General features: G+C 52.0%; 1 protein-coding gene across 1 annotated transcript; it reads left to right on the top strand.

The window, feature by feature from the left end:
• The first annotated feature begins 2,915 nt into the window (after nucleotides 1–2,915).
• Nucleotides 2,916–20,484, top strand: LOC139240083 (neuronal acetylcholine receptor subunit beta-2-like). Its single transcript, XM_070868458.1, has 6 exons — nucleotides 2,916–3,087; nucleotides 8,622–8,767; nucleotides 9,833–9,877; nucleotides 11,231–11,340; nucleotides 15,107–16,121; nucleotides 20,314–20,484. The coding sequence occupies exons 1-6, from the start codon at nucleotides 2,934–2,936 to the stop codon at nucleotides 20,482–20,484; spliced, it is 1,641 nt and encodes a 546-aa protein (XP_070724559.1). The 5' UTR covers nucleotides 2,916–2,933.
• The last annotated feature ends 793 nt before the right edge of the window (nucleotides 20,485–21,277 follow it).

Genomic DNA, 21,277 nt, shown 5'->3' on the forward strand with positions numbered 1-21,277 from the left:
CATCCACCTTGTCAAGCCCCCTCATAATCTTACACGTTTCGATAAGATCACCTCTCATTCTTCTCAATTCCAATGAGTAGAGGCCCAACCTCCTCAACCTTTCCTCATAACTCAACCCCCTCATCTCCGGAATCAACCGAGTGAACCTTCTCTGACCTGCCTCCAAAGCAAGTCTATCCATTCGTAAATATGGAAACCAAAACTGCACGCAGTACTCCAGGTGTGGCCTCACCAATTCCCTGTATAACTGGAGCAAGACTTCCCTGCTTTTATACTCCATCCCCTTTGCAATAAAGGCCAAGATACCATTGGCCTTCCTGATCACTTGCTGTACCTGTATACTAACCTTTTGTGTTTCATGCACAAGTACCCCCAGGTCCCGCTGTACTGCAGCACTTTGCAATCTTTCTCCATTTAAATAATAACTTGCTCTTTGGTTTTTTTCTGCCAAAGTGCATGACCTCACACTTTCCAACATTATATTCCATCTGCTAAATTTTTGCCCACTCACTTAGCCTGTCTGTGTCCTTTTGCAGATGTCCTCCTCACACATTGCTTTTCCTCCCATCTTTGTATCATCAGCAAACTTGGCTACTTTACACTCGGTCCCTTCTTCCAAGTTGTTAATATAGATTGTAAATAGTTGGGGTCCCAGCACTGATCCCTGCGGTACCCCACTAGTTACTGATTGCCAACCAGAGGATGAACCATTTATCCCAACTCTCTGTTCTCTGTTTGTTAGCCAATCCTCTATCCATGCTAATATATTACCCCCAACCCCCGTGAACTTTTAACTTGTGCAGTAACCTTTTATGTGGCACCTTGTCAAATGCCTTCTGGAAGTCCAAATACACCAGCGACGGCACTGCCAAAAGTACTTCATTGGCTGCAAAGCACTGTGGGACGGATGGTGGTCGTGATAGGCGCTATACAAATGCAAATCTTTGTCAGGTGAATATTGCAGATGGCCACGTTAGTGAATTGAAGAGGATTTACTGTGATTGAAAGGCTGCATTAGAGTGAGCAACATGCGGCAGCCCGACCCGGAAATCAGCCCGACCCTGGCCTGCAAGACCATCAGCAGCCCGGGGCCATCAGAGGGAGCAGCGTGCGTCGGTATACCACTGCAGGAGAGCGACGGCTGCGAAGCCAGGTCGCTGATTGCAGTGCGGGCAGGCACAGCAGGAGGGGCAAAGGAGCGGCGAGAGATTGTAGAGGGACGTGATCGGGGCCCAGGGGAGGCGAGAGTTCGGGGCCCAGGGACAGCACGGGCCCAGCCCACACTGTGCGATATGTGGGCGCACTAGGCCCGTGCAGCAGGGCTGGTCTCCAGTCGTCCTGGTTAACCCTTGCCCCTGCACCAAGACCTCGCTCTGTCAAGCCCGTGTGGTGGCTGGTGTGCAACGGTCACCCCACGTTAAAAAATCCACCCACAGGCATCGTCCACCCTTCAGGATGTAGTTCGGGATCCGGAATATTAGGTCCTTCATTGAAACACCTGTGAACTCATCCCTTTTTGGCGTGGAAACAAGTCATCCTCGTTTCGAGAGACTGCCTATGATAGAAACATAGAAACATAGAAAATAGGTGCAGGAGCAGGCCATTCGGCCCTTCGAGCCTGCACCACCATTCAACATGATCATGGCTGATCATTCACCTCAGTACCCCATTCCTGCTTTCTCTCCATACCCCTTGATCCCTTTAGCCGTAAGGGCCACATCTAACTCCCTTTAGAATATATCCAACGAACTGGCCTCAACAATTTTCTGTGGTAGGGAATTCCACAGGTTCACAATTCTCTGAGTGAAGAAGTTTCTCCTCATCTCGGTCCTAAATGGCTTACCCCTTATCCTTAGACTGTGACCCCTGGTTCTGGACTTCCCCAACATCGGGAATATTCTTCCTGCATCTAACCTGTTCAGTCCCGTCAGAATTTTATATGTTTCTATGAGATCCCCTCTCATCCTTCTAAACTCCAATGTATACAGGCCCAATCGATCCAGTCTTTCTTCATATGTCAGTCCTGCCATCCCGGGAATCAGTCTGGTGAACCTTCGCTGCACTCCCTCAATAGCAAGAACGTCCTTCCTCAGATTAGGAGACCAAAACTGAACACAATATTCCAGGTGTGGCCTCACCAAGGCCCTGTACAACTGCAGTAAGACCTCCCTGCTCCTATACTCAAATCCTCTCGCTATGAAGGCCAACATACCATTTGCCTTCTTCACCGCCTGCTGTACCTGCATGCCTACCTTCAATGACTGATGTACCGAGACACCCAGGTCTCGCTGCACCTCCCCTTTTCCTAATCCGTCACCATTCAGATAATATTCTGCCTTCGCGTTTTTGCCCCCAAAGTGGATAACCTCACATTTTATCCACATTATACTGCATCTGCCATGCATTTGCCCACTCACCTAACCTGTCCAAGTCACCCTGCAGCCTCTTAGCGTCCTCCTCACAGCTCACACCGCCACCCAGCTCAGTGTCATCTGCAAACCTGGGAGATATTACACTCAATTCCTTTGTCTAAATCATTGATGTATATTGTACAGAGCTGGGGTCCCAGCACTGAGCCCTGCGGCACCCCCACTAGTCTATAGTCTGATGATGAAGATTGCAAGTGTGGATGATCAATATTAAACAGGAGCAAAAGCTCTGTGGGCCGATGGAGCAGGCGTCTCCCACACCAGACCTGGATCTGGAGTTCGCCTTTCTCTGTCTGTCTCCCTCCCCCGTCCTGCTCTCGCAGCCTCGCTCCATTGAGCTGCAGAGCTGTGGTTGGTTGAAAGCAAGCGGCTGGGGGCTGGGGGCAGGAGAAAAGCTGAGATTGAACAGCGAGGCGAAGGGGAGGACCATTCAGCTCCCAGCACCCGGGCCGGCCCCCCCCAGGACATTCCCCTCCCACCCAGCCACTTCTCCCCTCTCCACCCATGCCGGCTCTGAGCCTGGGACTGGCGTGCGTGTCCCACTTTGGCCTCTTCCACCGCCGGACGGAGCGCCGCTCTCCAGGGAGATGTCAAGCCGGAGCTGGCTGGGCAGAAATGGCTTTTGTGATCTGCGTCTGGATCCTCGCCGGCCTCACAGGTGAGTAACTGTGCCGTAAAATCTTGCGATGCCAAAGCTCTTGTGTCAAATGCAACCCACAAATTGCGATTGCACAAATAACAACCCAAATTATGTCCATTCCCCGATTCTCGTTCGAATGCAAAATCCTGCAGCTCTTGGAAACAGCAACATCAAATGTTGCGAATAAGCTGGACAGAGAAGCAGAGTTGGTGTTTCAGATTTTTAATCACAAGAGTTCTTGCAACCCTTAACTCTGTCTCTCTCTCTCTCTACACTTGCTGCCTGACCTGCCCAGTGTTTCCAGCATTTTCTGTCATGTGTCTTACATTATTATATATAACTGTATCTAACATGCTATACATGACTGTAATAAGATATGACCTGTAACCACCAGCATACCTTACCACCAGGGGTGCACTTGCAAGAGACAGGTATATAAGGACAGGTCTCAGGCAAGTGCAGCATTCCAGAGCTGTGAAATAAAGGTGCAGGTCCAGAGTGATCTTGACTTCACGACATGCCTCGGTAGAGGAGGATTTCCTGGAGTGCATAAGGGATGGTTTTTTAGACCAATATGTCGAGGAACCAATTAGGGGGGAGGCCATCTTAGACTGGGTGTTGTGTAATGAGAGAGGATTAATTAGCAATCTCGTTGTGCGAGGCCCCTTGGGGAAGAGTGACTATAATATGGTGGAATTCTGCATTAGGATGGAGAATGAAACAGTTAATTCAGAGACCATGGTCCAGAACTTAAAGAAGGCTAACTTTGAAGGTATGAGGCGTGAATTGGCTAGGATAGATTGGCGAATGATACTTAAGGGGTTGACTGTGGATGGGCAATGGCAGACATTTAGAGACCGCATGGATGAACTACAACAATTGTACATTCCTGTCTGGCGTAAAAATAAAAAAGGAAAGGTGACTCAACCGTGGCTATCTAGGGAAATCAGGGATAGTATTAAAGCCAAGGAAGTGGCATACAAATTGGCCAGAAATAGCAGCGAACCCGGGGACTGGGAGAAATTTAGAACTCAGCCAAGGAGGACAAAGGGTTTGATTAGGGCAGGGAAAATGGAGTACGAGAAGAAGCTTGCAGGGAACATTAAGACGGATTGCAAAAGTTTCTATAGATATGTAAAGAGAAAAAGGTTAGTAAAGACAAACGTAGGTCCCCTGCAGTCAGAATCAGGGGAAGTCATAACGGGGAACAAAGAAATGGCAGACCAATTGAACAAGTACTTTGGTTCGGTATTCACTAAGGGGGACACAAACAGCCTTCCGGATATAAAAGGGGTCGGAGGGTCTAGTAAGGAGGAGGAACTGAGGGAAATCCTTATTAGCCGGGAAATTGTGTTGGGGAAATTGATGGGATTGAAGGCCGATAAATCCCCAGGGCCTGATGGACTGCATCCCAGAGTACTTAAGGAGGTGGCCTTGGAAATAGTGGATGCATTGACAGTCATTTTCCAACATTCCATTGACTCTGGATCAGTTCCTATGGAGTGGAGGGTAGCCAATGTAACCCCACTTTTAAAAAAAGTAGGGAGAGAGATAACAGGGAATTATAGACCAGTCAGCCTGACATCGGTAGTGGGTAAAATGATGGAATCAATTATTAAGGATGTCATAGCAGTGCATTTGGAAAGAGGTAATATGATAGATCCAAGTCAGCATGGATTTGTGAAAGGGAAATCATGCTTGACAAATCTTCTGGAATTTTTTGAGGATGTTTCCAGTAGAATGGACAAGGGAGAACCAGTTGATGTGGTATATTTGGACTTTCAGAAGGCTTTCGACAAGGTCCCACACAAGAGATTAATGTGCAAAGTTAAAGCACATGGGATTGGGGGTAGTGTGCTGACATGGATTGAGAACTGGTTGTCAGACAGGAAGCAAAGAGTAGGAGTAAATGGGTACTTTTCAGAATGGCAGGCAGTGACTAGTGGGGTACCGCAAGGTTCTGTGCTGGGGCCCCAGCTGTTTACACTGTACATTAATGATTTAGACAAGGGGATTAAATGTAGTATCTCCAAATTTGCGGATGACACTAAGTTGGGTGGCAGTGTGAGCTGCAAGGAGGATGCTATGAGGCTGCAGAGCGACTTGGATAGGTTAGGTGAGTGGGCAAATGCATGGCAGATGAAGTATAATGTGGATAAATGTGAGGTTATCCACTTTGGTGGTAAATACAGAGAGACAGACTATTATCTGAATGGTGACAGATTAGGAAAAGGGGAGGTGCAAAGAGACCTGGTTGTCATGGTACATCAGTCATTGAAGGTTGGCATGCAGGTACAGCAAGCGGTTAAGAAAGCAAATGGCATGTTGGCCTTCATAGCGAGGGGATTTGAGTACAGGGGCAGGTAGGTGTTGCTACAGTTGTACAGGGCCTTGGTGAGGCCACACCTGGAGTATTGTGTACAGTTTTGGTCTCCTAACCTGAGGAAGGACATTTTTGCTATTGAGGGAGTGCAGCGAAGGTTCACCAGACTGATTCCCGGGATGGCGGGACTGACCTATCAAGAAAGACTGGATCAACTGGGCTTGTATTCACTGGAGTTCAGAAGAATGAGAGGGGACCTCATAGAAACGTTTAAAATTCTGACGGTGTTAGACAGGTTAGATGCAGGAAGAATGTTCCCAATGTTGGGGAAGTCCAGAACCAGAGGTCACAGTCTAAGGATAAGGGGTAAGCCATTTAGGACCGAGATGAGGAGAAACTTCTTCACCCAGAGAGTTGTGAACCTGTGGAATTCTCTACCACAGAAAGTTGTTGAGGCCAATTCACTAAATATATTCAAAAAGGAGTTAGATGAAGTCCTTACTACTAGGGGGATCAAGGGGTATGGCGAGAAAGCAGGAAGGGGGTACTGAAGTTGCATGTTCAGCCATGAACTCATTGAATGGCGGTGCAGGCTAGAAGGGCCGAATGGCCTACTCCTGCACCTATTTTCTATGTTTCTATGTTTCTATGTTATACAATATATACAGGAGTGTTATAACCAGTAACACACAGTGTGTTATTATATAATATATACAGGAGTGTTATACCCAGTAACACACAGTGTATTATTATATAATATATACAGGAGTGTTATACCCAGTAACACACAGTGTGTTATTATATAATATATACAGGAGTGTTATAACCAGTAACACAGTGTGTTATTATACAATATACACAGGAGTGTTATATCCAGTAACACACAGTATGTTATTATATAATACATACAGGAGTGCTATAACCAGTAACACACGGTGTGTTATTATATAATATATACAGGAGTATTATACCCAGTAACACACAGCGTGTTATTATATAATATATACAGGTGTGTTATACCCAGTAACACATGGTGTGTTATGATATAATATATACAGGAGTATTATACCCAGTAACACACGGTGTGTTATTATATAATATATACAGGAGTATTATACCCAGTAACACACGGTGTGTTATTATATAACATATACAGGAGTGTTATACCCAGTAACACACGGTGTGTTATTATATAACATATACAGGAGTGTTTTACCCAGTAACACAGTGTGTTATTATATAATATATACAGGAGTGTTATAACCAGTAACACACAGTGTGTTATTATATAATGTATACAGGAGTGTTATACCCAGTAACACACACTGTGTTATTATATAATATATACAGGAGTGTTATACCCAGTAACACACAGTGTGTTATTATATAATATATACAGGAGTGTTATACCCAGTAACACACACTGTGTTATTATATAATATATACAGGAGTGTTATACCCAGTAACACACGGTGTGTTATTATATAATATATACAGGAATGTTATACCCAGTAACACACACTGTGTTATTATATAATATATACAGGAATGTTATACCCAGTAACACACAGTGTGTTATTATATAATATATACAGGAGTATTATACCCAGTAACACACAGTGTGTTATTATATAACATGTACAGGAGTGTTATACCCAGTAACACACGGTGTGTTATTATATAATATATACAGGAGTATTATACCCAGTAACACAGTGTGTTATTATATAATATATACAGGAGTGTGATACCCAGTAACACACGGTGTGTTATTATATAATATATACAGGAATATTATACCCAGTAACACACAGTGTGTTATTATATAATATATACAGGAGTGTTATACCCAGTAACACACGGTGTGTTATTATATAATATATACAGGAGTATTATACCCAGTAACACACAGTGTGTTATTATATAATATATACAGGAGTGCTATACCCAGTAACACATGGTGTGTTATTATATAATATATACAGGAGTGTTATACCCAGTAACACACAGTGTGCTATTATATAATATATACAGGAGTGCTATACCCAGTAACACACAGTGTGTTATTATATAATATATACAGGAGTGTTATACCCAGTAACACACGGTGTGCTATTATATAATATATACAGGAGTGCTATACCCAGTAACACACAGTGTGTTATTATATAATATATACAGGAGTGTTATAATCAGTAACACAGTGTGTTATTATATAATATATACAGGAGTGTGATACCCAGTAACACACAGTGTGTTATTATATAATATATACAGGAGTGTTATACCCAGTAACACACAGTGTGTTATTATATAATATATACAGGAGTGTTATACCCAGTAACCCACGGTGTGTTATTATATAATATATACAGGAGTGTTATACCCAGTAACACACGGTGTGTTATTATATAATATATACAGGAGTGTTTTTCCCAGTAGCACACAGTGTGTTATTATATAATATATACAGGAGTGTTTTTCCCAGTACCTGAAGGGAAGGAGGGAACCTGTACCCCAGTGAGAGTCAGCACCTTCAGGGGAGGGGCCTGTACCCCAGTGAGAGTCAGCACCTTCAGGGGAGGGGACCTGTACCCCAGTGAGAGTCAGCACCTTCAGGGGAGGGGACCTGTACCCCAGTGAGAGTCAGCACCTTCAGGGGAGGGGACCCGTACCCCAGTGAGAGTCAGCACCTTCAGGGGAGGGACCTGTACCCCAGTGAGAGTCAGCACCTTCAGGGGAGGGGACCTGTACCCCAGTGAGAGTCAGCACCTTCAGGGGAGGGGACCCGTACCCCAGTGAGAGTCAGCACCTTCAGGGGAGGGGACCCGTACCCCAGTGAGAGTCAGCACCTTCAGGGGAGGGGACCTGTACCCCAGTGAGAGTCAGCACCTTCAGGGGAGGGGGCCTGTACCCCAGTGAGAGTCAGCACCTTCAGGGGAGGGGACCCGTATCCCAGTGAGAGTCAGCACCTTCAGGGAAGGGGACCTGTACCCCAGTGAGACTCAGCACCTTCAGGGGAGGGGACCTGTACCCCAGTGAGAGTCAGCACCTTCAGGGGAGGGGACCTGTACCCCGTGAGAGTCTGCACCTTCAGGGGAGGGGACCTGTACCCCAGTGAGAGTCAGCACCTTCAGGGGAGGGGACCTGTACCCCAGTGAGAGTCAGCACCTTCAGGGGACGAGTGGAAGATTTATTTTGTGTAAAAAAACACTTCTTTGTGTTTCAGGGGGTCTGTCGATCTCCACAGAAGAACGGCTGGTCATCCATCTCCTGAACCCCGCACATTACAACAAACTGATCCGCCCGGCAACCAACGGCTCACAGCTGGTCTCCGTACAGCTCATGGTCTCCCTGGCACAGCTCATCAGTGTGGTGAGGGCACCCGGCACTGCGGGGAGTGAGGGCGGGCAGGGGTGCGGGGAGGAGGGAGAGAGAGAGACGGGGGGAGGGGGCGGAGGGGGAGAGGGGAGGCGGGAGGGAGGGAGAGAGAGAGACGGGGGAGGGGGCGGAGGGGGAGAGGGGAGGCGGGAGGGAGGGAGAGAGAGAGACGGGGGGAGGGGGAGAGGGGAGGCGGGAGGGAGGGAGAGAGAGAGACGGGGGGAGGGGAGGCGGGAGGGAGGGAGAGAGGGGTGAAAGAAAGGGGGGGGGAGTAAAGTAAAAGGGGGAAAGGGAGGGGAGAAAGAAGGGAAGGGTAAGAGATGGGGAGAGGGAAGGAGTGAGAGAGGAAGGGGGTGGGAGAGAGAGGGGGGGGACGAGAAAAGGAGGGGGAGGGTGACAGGGAGGGGGAGAGGGAAGGAGCGAGAGAGGGAAGGAGAGAGGGAGGGAGAGAGGGAGAGGGAGAAAAGGAGAGAGGGAGGGGGAGAGAAGGGGAGTGAGGGGGGGAGAGTGAGAGAGAGGGAGGGAGAGGGGGGGAGAGAGGGAGGGGGAGAGAAGGGGAGTGAGGGGGGGGGAGAGTGAGAGAGAGGGATGGAGAGGGGGGGGAGAGAGGGAGGGGGAGAGGAGGGGAATGAGGGGGGGAGAGTGAGAGAGAGGGAGGGGAAGAGGAGGGGAATGAGGTGGGGGGAGAGTGAGAGAGAGGGAGGGAGAGAGAGTGCGGGGAGAGAAGGAGGGGGAGAGGAGGGGAATGGGCCGGCGGGGGAAGATGGAGAGAGACACAGGCAGACAGCGATATTGAGACACAGAAGCAGAGAGGAGAGGCAGGCTGTCTGTGGGGAATGCAGAGCCTGGCTCACTATCTCCCTCCCACGTCACAGCCACACTCTGTGTTCGATGTGTGGGGTAACAGTCGGGGAGAGCGTCTCCACACAGGTAGGCACAGACAGACACTTTCTGTAAGGCTCTCAAGGGTGGGTGATCACAGCAGGTAGCAGGACTGAAATCAATCTCTGTGAAATCCTGATTAATATCAAACGTTAACTGTTGTATCTTGTTTTTCAGCATGAACGGGAACAGATAATGACCACCAACGTCTGGCTCACACAGGTCAGTGAGAACACGCCCTCCTTCAGGGGGAGTTTTACTCTGTATCTAACCCCCTGTATGTGCCCTGGGATTGTTTGATGGGACAGTGTAGAGGGAGCTTTACTCTTATCTAACCCCCTGTACCTGCCCTGGGAGTGTTTGATGGGACAGTGTAGAGGGAGCTTTACTCTGTATCTAACCCCCTGTACCTGCCCTGGGATTGTTTGATGGGACAGTGTAGAAGGAGCTTTACTCTGTATCTAACCCCCTGTACCTGCCCTGGGAGTGTTTGATGGGGACAGTGTAGAGGGAGCTTTACTCTGTATCTAACCCCCTGTCCCTGCCCTGGGAGTGTTTGATGGGACAGTGTAGAAGGAGCTTTACTCTGTATCTAACCCCGTGCTGTGCCTGCCCTGGGAGTGTTTGATGGGACAGTGTAGAGGGAGCTTTACTCTTATCTAACCCCCTGTACCTGCCCTGGGAGTGTTTGATGGGACAGTGTAGAGGGAGCTTTACTCTGTATCTAACCCCCTGTACCTGCCCTGGGAGTGTTTGGTGGGACAGTGTAGAGGGAGCTTTACTCTGTATCTAACCCCCTGTACCTCCCTGGGAGTGTTTGATGGGACAGTGTAGAGGGAGCTTTACTCTGTATCTAACCCCCTGTGCCTGCCCTGGGAGTGTTTGATGAGACAGTGTAGAGGGAGCTTTACTCTGTATCTAACCCCATGCTGTACCTGCCCTGGGAGTGTTTGATGGGACAGTGTAGAGGGAGCTTTACTCTGTATCTAACCCCCTGACCCTGCCCTGGGAGTGTTTGATGGGACAGTGTAGAGGGAGCTTTACTCTGTATCTAACCCCTGTACCTGCCCTGGGAGTGTTTGGTGGGACAGTGTAGAGGGAGCATTACTCTGTATCTAACCCCCTGTACCTGCCCTGGGGTGTTTGGTGGGACAGTGTAGAGGGAGCATTACTCTGTATCTAACCCCCTGTACCTGCCCTGGGGTGTTTGGTGGGACAGTGTAGAGGGAGCATTACTCTGTATCTAACCCCTGTACCTGCCCTGGGAGTGTTTGATGGGACAGTGTAGAGGGAGCATTACTCTGTATCTAACCCCCTGTACCTGCCCTGGGGTGTTTGGTGGGACAGTGTAGAGGGAGCTTTACTCTGTATCTAACCCCTGTACCTGCCCTGGGAGTGTTTGGTGGGACAGTGTAGAGGGAGCATTACTCTGTATCTAACCCCCTGTACCTGCCCTGGGAGTGTTTGATGGGACAGTGTAGAGGGAGCATTACTCTGTATCTAACCCCCTGTACCTGCCCTGGGAGTGTTTGGTGGGTTGGCTGGGTTGTGACCTGTTGGCTTTCTCTCTGCCAGGAATGGAACGATTATCGACTGAGGTGGAACCCAGCGGAGCACGAGGGGATTGAACAGGTTCGCCTACCCTCCACACACATCTGGCTGCCAGATGTGGTGCTGTATAACAAGTAGGTAACCAATCGGCTTCCACCATTCACTGAGGTTCCAGCTGAGCTTTAACCCTTCGGGGGGCCGGGGGCTTATCGTCCATGACTAGGGACAGAAGCAACACAACTTTACCGGGGACAAGATCAAATTGGGGAGGGGGGTCAAGAAATGAAGGGGACCCTTGTCGCACCTCTTCGCTCCCATTATTCCCATTCTCTTAAGGACCTCTGTAACATCGCCCGTCTCCACCCCTGGCTCAGCTCATCCGCTGCTGAAACCCTCATCCGTGTCTTTAATACCTCCAGACTTGACTATTCCAACGCACTCCTGGCTGGTCTCCCAAATTCTACCTGGCGTAAACTAGAGGTGATCCAAAACTCGGCTGCCCCGTGTCCTAACTCGCACCGAGTCCCGCTCACCCATCAGCCCCTGTGCTCACTGCCCCGTGTCCTAACTCGCACCGAGTCCCGCTCACCCATCAGCCCCTGTGCTCACTGCCCCCGTGTCCTAACTCGCACCGAGTCCCGCTCACCCATCACCCCCTGTGCTCGCTGACCCCGTGTCCTAACTCGCACCGAGTCCCGCTCACCCATCACCCCCTGTGCTCACTGCCCCCGTGTCCTAACTCGCACCCAGTCCCACTCACCCATCACCCCCTGTGCTCACTGACCCCATGTCCTAACTCACACCCAGTCCCACTCACCCATCACCCCCTGTGCTCACTGACCCCGTGTCCTAACTCGCACCGAGTCCCACTCACCCATCACCCCCTGTGCTCACTGACCCGTGTCCTAACTCACACCCAGTCCCGCTCACCCATCACCCCCTGTGCTCACTGCCCCGTGTCCTAACTCGCACCCAGTCCCACTCACCCATCACCCCCTGTGCTCGCTGACCCCGTGTCCTAACTCACACCGAGTCCCACTCACCCATCACCCACTGTGCTCACTGACCCCGTGTCCTAACTCGCACCCAGTCCCACTCACCCATCACCCCCTGTGCTCACTGACCCCGTGTCCTAACTCACACCCAGTCCCACTCACCCATCACCCCCTGTGCTCACTGCCCCGTGTCCTAACTCACACCGAGTCCCACTCACCCATCACCCACTGTGCTCGCTGCCCCCGTGTCCTAACTCACACCCAGTCCCACTCACCCATCACCCCCTGTGCTCACTGACCCGTGTCCTAACTCACACCGAGTCCCGCTCACCCATCACCCACTGTGCTCACTGCCCCGTGTCCTAACTCGCACCGAGTCCCGCTCACCCATCACCCACTGTGCTCGCTGCCCCCGTGTCCTAACTCACACCCAGTCCCACTCACCCATCACCCCCTGTGCTCACTGACCCGTGTCCTAACTCACACCGAGTCCCACTCACCCATCACCCACTGTGCTCACTGACCTACATTGGCTTCCGATTAAGCAACACCTCGATTTCAAAATTCTCATCCTCGTTTTCAAATTCCCTCCATGGCCTCGCCCCTCCCTATCTCTGTAATCTCCTCCAGCCCCTACACCCCTCCCTATCTCTGTAACCTCCTCCAGCCCCTACACCCCTCCCTATTTCTGTAACCTCCTCCAGCCCCTACACCCCTCCTTATCTCTGTAACCTCCTCCAGCCCCTACACTCCTCCCTATCTCTGTAACCGCCTCCAACCCTACACCCCTCCCTATCTCTGTAACCTCCTCAAGCCCCTACACCCCTCCCTATCTCTGTAACCTCCTCTAGCGCTGCACACCTCCCTATCTCTGTCACCTCCTCCAGCCCCTACACCCCTCCCTATCTCTGTAACCTCCTCCAGCCCCTACACCTCTCCCTACCTCTGTAACCTCCTCCAGCCCTACACCCCTCCCTATCTCTGTAACCTCCTCCAGCCCCTACACTTCTCCCTATCTCTGTAACCTCCTCCAGCCCCTACACCCCTCCCCATCTCTGTAACCCCCTCCAGCCCCACAACCCACCGAGATCTCTGCGCTCCTCTAATTCTGCCCTCCTGACCATCGCTGATTATAATCGCTCCACCATCGGAGGCCGTGCCTTCAGCTGCCTGGGCCCCAAGCTCTGGAACTCCCTCCCTAAACCTCTCCGCCTCTCTCTTTTTCCTCCTTCAAGACGCTCCTTAAAACCTGCCTCTTTGACCAAGCTTTTGGTCACCTGCCCTAATTTATTCTTATGTGGCTCGGTGTCAAATTTATTTATTTTGTCTTGTCACTCTCCTGTGAAGCGCCTTGGGACTTTTACTAAGTTAAAGGTGCTATATAAATGCACCTATAATGGATGGACTGGGGAATAGTGGGGTGGGGGCGAAACTCGTGGCCTCATCCGACACATGCAAGAGTCACTGGACGGTGATCAGGAGCGGGAGTCCGGGATGAGGTGCCGTCTTTTGGATGAGACGTTAAAACCGAGGCCCCGTCTGCCCTCTCGGGTGGATGTAAAAGATCCCGGGGCCTCTATTGGAAGAAGAGCAGGGGGAGTTCTCCCCGGTGTCCTGGGGCCAATATTTATCCCTCAACCAACATCACTAAAACAGATGATCTGGGTCTTCTTGGCCTTTATTGCAAAGGGGATGGAGTATAAAAGCAGGGAAGTCTTGCTACAGTTATACAGGGTATTGGTGAGGCCACACCTGGAGTACTGCGTGCAGTTTTGGTTTCCATATTTACGAAAGGATATACTTGCTTTGGAGGCAGTTCAGAGAAGGTTCACTCGGTTGATTCCGGGGATGAGGGGGTTGACTTATGAGGAAAGGTTGAGGAGGTTGGGCCTCTACTCATTGGAATTCAGAAGAATGAGAGGTGATCTTATCGAAACGTATAAGATTATGAGGGGGCTCGACAAGGTGGATGCAGAGAGGATGTTTCCACTGATGGGGGAGACTAGAACTAGGGGGCATGGTCTTAGAATAAGGGACGTCCATTTAAAACTGAGATGTGAGTAGACTGGGTCTTTACTCGTTGGAGTTCAGAAGGATGAGGGGTGATCTTATAGAAACATTTAAAATAATGAAAGGGATAGACAAGATAGAGGCAGAGAGGTTGTTTCCATTGGTCGGGGAGACTAGAACTAGGGGGCACAGCCTCAAAATACGGGGGGAGCCAATTTAAAACCGAGTTGAGAAGGAATTTCTTCTCCCAGAGGGTTGTGAATCTGTGGAATTCTCTGCCCAAGGAAGCAGTTGAGGCTAGCTCATTGAATGTATTCAAGTCACAGATAGATAGATTTTTAACCAATAAGGGAATTAAGGGTTACGGGGAGCGGGCGGGTAAGTGGAGCTGAGTCCACGGCCAGATCAGCCATGATCTTGTTGAATGGCGGAGCAGGCTCGAGGGGCTAGATGGCCTACTCCTGTTCCTAATTCTTATGTATGAGGAGAAATTTCTTCTCTCAGAGGGTTGTAAATCTGTGGAATTCGCGTCCTCAGAGAGCTGTGGAAGCCGGGACATTGAATAAATTTCAGACACAGAGAGAGACAGTTTCTTAACCGATAAGGGGAGCGGGCGGGGAAGTGGAGCTGAGTCCATGATCGGATCAGCCATGATCGTATTAAATGGCGGAGCAGGCTCGAGGGGCCGAACGGCCGACCCCTGCTCCTATTGCTTACGTTCGTATTATCACCTTGCTGTTTTGTGGGATCTTGCTGTGCACAAATTGAGCCGCCACGTTTGCCAGAGTGACGGCACTCCAAAAGGAGTCCGTTGGCTGTCAGGCGCTTCGAGACGTCCGTGGCGGGTGGTGTTTGGAGGCGCGATTGTAAACGCAGGTCTTTCTCTCCCTTGCAGCGCCGACGGAACGTACGAGGTGTCCTTCTACTCCAACGCGGTGGTCTCGTACGACGGCAGCATCTTCTGGCTGCCCCCCGCCATTTACAAGAGCGCCTGCAAGATCGAGGTCAAGCACTTCCCCTTCGACCAGCAGAACTGCACGCTCAAGTTCCGCTCGTGGACCTACGACCGCACGGAGATCGACCTGGTGCTGCGCTCGGACGTGGCCAGCCTGGACGACTTCACGCCGAGCGGCGAGTGGGACATTGTGGCGTTGCCGGGCCGGCGGAACGAGAACCCGGCCGACCACACCTACGTGGACATCACCTATGACTTCATCATCCGCCGCAAGCCGCTCTTCTACACCATCAACCTCATCATTCCCTGCATGCTCATCACCTCCCTGGCCATCCTGGTCTTCTACCTGCCCTCGGACTGCGGGGAGAAGATGACCCTCTGCATCTCCGTGCTGCTCGCCCTCACCGTCTTCCTGCTGCTCATCTCCAAGATCGTGCCGCCCACCTCGCTGGACGTGCCGCTGATCGGCAAGTACCTGATGTTCACCATGGTGCTGGTGACCTTCTCCATCGTGACCAGCGTGTGCGTGCTCAACGTGCACCACCGCTCGCCCACCACCCACACCATGCCCCCGTGGGTCAAGCTGGTGTTCCTGGACAAGCTGCCCGCCGTCCTCTTCATGAAGAAGCCCCGCAACAACTGCGCCAAGCAGCGGCTGCGCCAGCAGCGGGGGAGGGCGTCGGCCGCCGGAGGAGGGGGCGCCGGCGGTGGGGGGCCCGGGGGCCCCTGGCTCCCGCCCAGGGACGGCCCGCAGCCCTGCGCTTGCCTGCTCAACCGGGCCTCGGTGCGCGAGGGCAGGGCGCGGTGCGCGGAGCTGCCCAAGGGCACCGACGGGCTGCGGGACCAGCGGCAGAGGTCGCCCCACCCGCAGTCCTGCGGCCACAGGGTCGAGGAGACAATGGACGGTGTGGAGTTCATCGCCGATCACATGCAAAGCGAGGACGATGATCAGAGCGTGAGTCCGCCGTTGTGTTTTTCTGTGAAATTGGGGATCAAACGCTTGTGCATCCCCCCTTGCCCCACCTTTGGCGACCATGCCGGGGTGGGGGGGGGGAGGGGAGGGTGAAGTTCCCGTTACCATCATAGGCAGTCCCTCAGAATCAAGGAAGTCTCTTAGAATGAGTCCTCAGGTGGCTGAACAGTCCAATACGAGAGCCACAGTCCCCTGTCACAGGTGGGACAGACAGGGGTTGAGGGAAGGGGAGGGTGGGACTGGTTTGCCGCACGCTCCTTCCGCTGCCTGCGCTTGGTTTCTGCACGCTCTCGGCGACAAGACTCGAGGTGCTCAGCGCCCCTCCCGGATGCACTTCCTCCACTCCGGGCGGACTGGGTCTTTGGGCCCAGGGACTCCCAGGTGTCGGTGGGGGATGTTGCACTTTATCAGGGAGGCTTTGAGGGTGGTCCCTTGTAACGTTTCCTCTGCCCCACCTTTGGCTCGCTTGCCGTGAAGGAGTTCCGAGTAGAGCGCTCGCTTTGGGAGTCTCGTGTCTGGGGGGGAACCATGCGGACAATGTGGCCCGCCCAGCGGAGCTGGTCGAGTGTGGTCAGTGCTTCGATGCTGGGGATGTTGGGCCTGGTCGAGGACGCTAACGTTGGTGCGTCTGTCCTCCCGGGGGATTTGTAGGATCTTGCGGAGACATCGTTGGGTGGTATTTCTCCAGCGACTTGGGGTGTCTACTGTACATGGTCCACGTCTCTGAGCCATACAGGAGGGCGGGTATCACTACAGCCCTGTAGACCGTCAGCTTGGTGGCAGATTTGAGGGCCTGGTCTTCGAACCCTCTTTTCCTCAGGCGGCCGAAGGCTGCACTGGCGCACTGGAGGCGGTGTTGGATCTCGTCGTCGGTGTCTGCTCGTTGTCAATATAGGCGACTAACGGGGCGGCAAGGGTCTGCCATCGGTGTTGAGGGCCGACCATGGCTCCGGAGAAATTTGGTTGGCTCTTGGGCAGAGAGGCCAAGAGACAACTCTGCATCCTCGATCGCCACCCGTGTGGTGACGTCATCCAGCGTGCAACGCCCCCTGTGCGCCGCTCCGGCGATGTTTGATTTGTCCGGGTGTCTAACCGCTAGGCCGACGGGGAAAAGTGGAGGGAACATCGTGGTTACTCGGGCGTATTCGCCCAGAGACCAAGCAAAGGTTTCTTTCTTTCTTTATTTCATCATTTCATTGATTGCAACAGTGGGGAAGTTTGTGTGTGGGGCCGGAGAAGGTTGAGTTTTCTTTGGTTCTTCCCGTTTTCGAGCGAGCCTCCCGTTGCGAAATTCAGTCGGCCCCCCCCCCCACCGAGCTCCCGCCCGAGCGTGAGTGGGCAACGTCACTTTTTAGCGCTGCTCTCTCACCTTTGGGCGTACAAACTGAATTTGGCCCGCACCTAACGGCTGGCGGTAAAAATCGGCATTTGGGCGTTGACACCCCATCAAACGCGTGCGAATTACGACCCCCCCCCTGGTGTCTGGTCTCCATGTGCCCAGGCACTCCTGTGGGGTGGGTTGACGGACCAGTTTGCCCTTTGCTGCCTGTGCGTCTCTCCCGTTCGTCCAACCCCGGGGATTGGCCAAGGCCCAGCATGCAGGGAGCCACGCCTGGTAAGAATAGCAGAAACAGGCGAGGGAAATCCAGCTTCTAGGGGCTTGGATGCCACCAAGCTTGGGCGCTGGGGGGACATGTTGAAAGAAGCCAGCTGGTTGTAGAAGGCAATAAATGAGGGAAGCAAGGGATCAGTGCTGGGGCCCCAGCTATTCACAATATATATATACACATGATTTGATTAGGGAACCAAATGTAATATTTCCTCGGTTGCTGATGACACAAAACTCGGTGGGATTGTGAGTTGTGAGGAGACGCTGCAAGGCGATTTAGATAGGTTGAGTGAGTGGGCAAACACATGGCAGATGCAGTATAACGTGGATAAATGTGAAGTTATCCACTTTGGTCGGAAAAACGTAAGGACAAAGTATTATTGAAATGGTGATAGCTTGGGAAGTGTGGATGTACAGAGGGACCTGGGTGTCCTTGTACACCAGTCACTGAAAGCAAACATGCAGGTGCAGCAAGCAGTTCGGAAGGCAAATGGTATGTTGGCCTTCATTGCGAGAGGATTCGAGTACAGGAGCAAGGATGTCTTACTGCAGTTATACAGGGCCTTGGTGAGACCGCACCTGGAGCATTGTGTGCAGTTTTGGTCTCCTTACCTAAGGAAGGATATACTTGCCACAGAGGGAGTGCAGCGAAGGTTCACCAGACTGATTCCTGGGATGGCAGGACTGTCGTATGAGGAGAGATTGGGTCGACTGGGCCTGTATTCACTGGAGTTTAGAAGAATGAGGGGATCTCATTGCAATGTATAAAATTCTGACGGGGTTGGACAGACTGGATGCGGGGAGGATGTTTTCCCCCGGGGCTGGGAAGTCTAGAACAAGGGGTCACACAGTCTCAGGATACGGGGCAGGAAATTTAGGAGCGAGATGAGGAGAAATGTTCTCACTCAGAGGGAGGTGAACCTGTGGAATTCTCGACCACAGAAGGCTGTGGAGACCAAGTCACTGAATATATTTAAGAGGGAGATAGATAGATTTCTGGACACAAAAGGCATCAAGGGGTATGGGGAGAAAGCGGGAATAAGGTGTTGAGATAGAGGATCAGCCATGATCATATTGAACGGCGGTGCAGGCTCGAGGGGCCGAATGGCCTACTCCTGCTCCTGTTTTTTGTGTTTCCGCAGTCTTGAGACCCTGGGAAAGAATGAGTTGAGGTCGGGAAACGAACCTGGATTAACAACGGCTGGCGTGGATTTGTAAAAGCCACATTGTGTCGGCCAAACGTAATAGTTGTTTGAGGAAGTAACGGAAGGTGTTGATCAAGGAATTGCAGTGGATGCATTGTATATGGACTTTCAAAGGGCATTGGATAAGCTGCCACATAGGAGGCTTGTTGTAAAGTTAAGGCGCAGATGGTATTAAGGGGAGTGGGGGTGGCATGGATGGGCAGCAAAGGTCAGACAGCAGAGGCTGAGTTAATGGAGGTTTTCGGATCCGAGAAGTGGTGTTCAGCAGGGGTCAGTATTGGGATCACAGCGCATCTCAGTTCTCATTAATAACCCAGTGTGGGTGGCAGGAGACCAAATAGTTGTTGGATCTTTAATCCTATCTTCGGCCGTGGTTCAGTGGGTAGCTCTTCCGCCTGAGAGAGAAGGTCGTGGGTTCGAGTCCTGCTCCAGAGGCTCGAGCACAAAATCCAGGCTGATATTCCCCGTGCAGTACTGAGGGAGTGCCGCACTGTCGGAGGGGCAGTACTGGGGGAGCGCCGCACTGTCGGAGGGGCGGTACTGAGGGAGTGCCGCACTTTCGGAGGGGCAGTACTGAGGGAGCGCCGCACTGTCGGAGGGGCAGTACTGAGGGAGTGCCGCACTGTCGGAGGGGCAGTACTGGGGAGCCCCGCACTGTCGGAGGGGCGGTACTGAGGGAGCGCCGCACTGTCGGAGGGGCGGTACTGAGGGAGCGCCGCACTGTCGGAGGGGCGGTACTGAGGGAGCGCCGCACTGTCGGAGGGGCAGTACTGAGGGAGCGCCGCACTGTCGGAGGGGCGGTACTGAGGGAGCGCCGCACTGTCGGAGGGGCGGTACTGAGGGAGCGCCGCACTGTCGGAGGGGCGGTACTGAGGGAGCGCCGCACTGTCGGAGGGGCGGTACTGAGGGAGCGCCGCACTGTCGGAGGGGCGGTACTGAGGGAGCGCCGCACTGTCGGAGGGGCGGTACTGAGGGAGCGCCGCACTGTCGGAGGGGCGGTACTGAGGGAGCGTCGCACTGTCGGAGGGGCCGTCTTTCAGCTGAGATGTTAAACCGAGGCCCCGTCTGCCCTCAGATCCCACGGCAACTCTTTCAAAGAGCAGGGGGAGTTCTGTCAGGTGTCCGGGGGCCAATATTTATCCCTCAATCAACATCACAAAACAAGACGATCTGGGTCATTGTCACATTGCTGTTTGTGGGGGTTTGCTGCACAGATATTAAGCTGACGTGTTCCTCGCATTACAACAGTGACCGCAGTTCAAAAAAAACAGTGCTTCATCCATAGAAACATAGAACGCTATGGGAAGGTCTTGAGGCAGTGAAAGGCGCTATATAAATGCAAGTTCTTCTGTGCTTCCAGGTGGTCGAGGACTGGAAATACGTTGCCATGGTGGTCGATCGTCTCTTCCTGTGGATCTTCGTGGTCGTGTGCATTTGTGGGACCACCGGGATGTTTATGCAGCCGCTCTTCCAGAACCTAACGTTCAAGAAATTAATCCCACCCGCCGTTGCGGACGAGGGCCAGAAGTAGGGACCCTCCATCCACCTCCCTCTTGCGTATCGCGCTCTCTCTATTGCAAACAAATAAACCCAAGATATTTTACACAAAGGCTCTCGGCTCTCCCTGCCTCTGGCTCAGTGGGACTGATCGACAGTTCTATCCCTGGTTTGTTGCCGTGAGCAGATCTTAGCCAGAGGGGGTATCTCCACGGGCCTCCTTGCTTCCGAGTTAGGGGAGGGGAGGAAGGAAAAGGGGGATGGAAGGAAAAGGGAGAAAGAGATAGGAGAGAAATCAGCCAGGGTTCCTGCACCTGATCCCGGTCTGAAAGTGCGCACATCAGCAGGAATGGGTTGACTGGGCTCACTTGAGAAATGGCCATATGGGAGGCCAGTTAGCACCCATACCCCACCGAGAGACAGACAGCGTAAAAAAAACAAACCCATGCTGTGGTGTATGTAGCGCACAGATCACTGACTCCACACGGTCTGGTGTAAATCGAACTGCTGTGACCTTCGGCTCCAGAGTGCCTCTCAGGTGTGGTGGTCAGCCTTATATAGTGCCTGTTGCAGGTACTTCCAGGTTTCCCACCACAGCGCCCTCTGTGGGGTAGCATTGTGCTTACATTACATTTAAGGTACCAGGACGATACACACATCATTCGATAACATCACACTTCCCCCCCCACACCAGGACCCAGGACGACAATACACACATCAATACAGAACATCACACTTGTCCAACAGAAGGCAGGTAGGCATAGACAGTGCGTTAGTATGGTACATGTTATCTGGTACATTAACTTAGTTATTGACTGGTAACGGAT

The sequence above is a fragment of the Pristiophorus japonicus genome, chromosome 30 (genome assembly GCF_044704955.1).
Source record: "Pristiophorus japonicus isolate sPriJap1 chromosome 30, sPriJap1.hap1, whole genome shotgun sequence".
Classification (NCBI taxonomy): Eukaryota; Metazoa; Chordata; class Chondrichthyes; family Pristiophoridae; genus Pristiophorus; species Pristiophorus japonicus.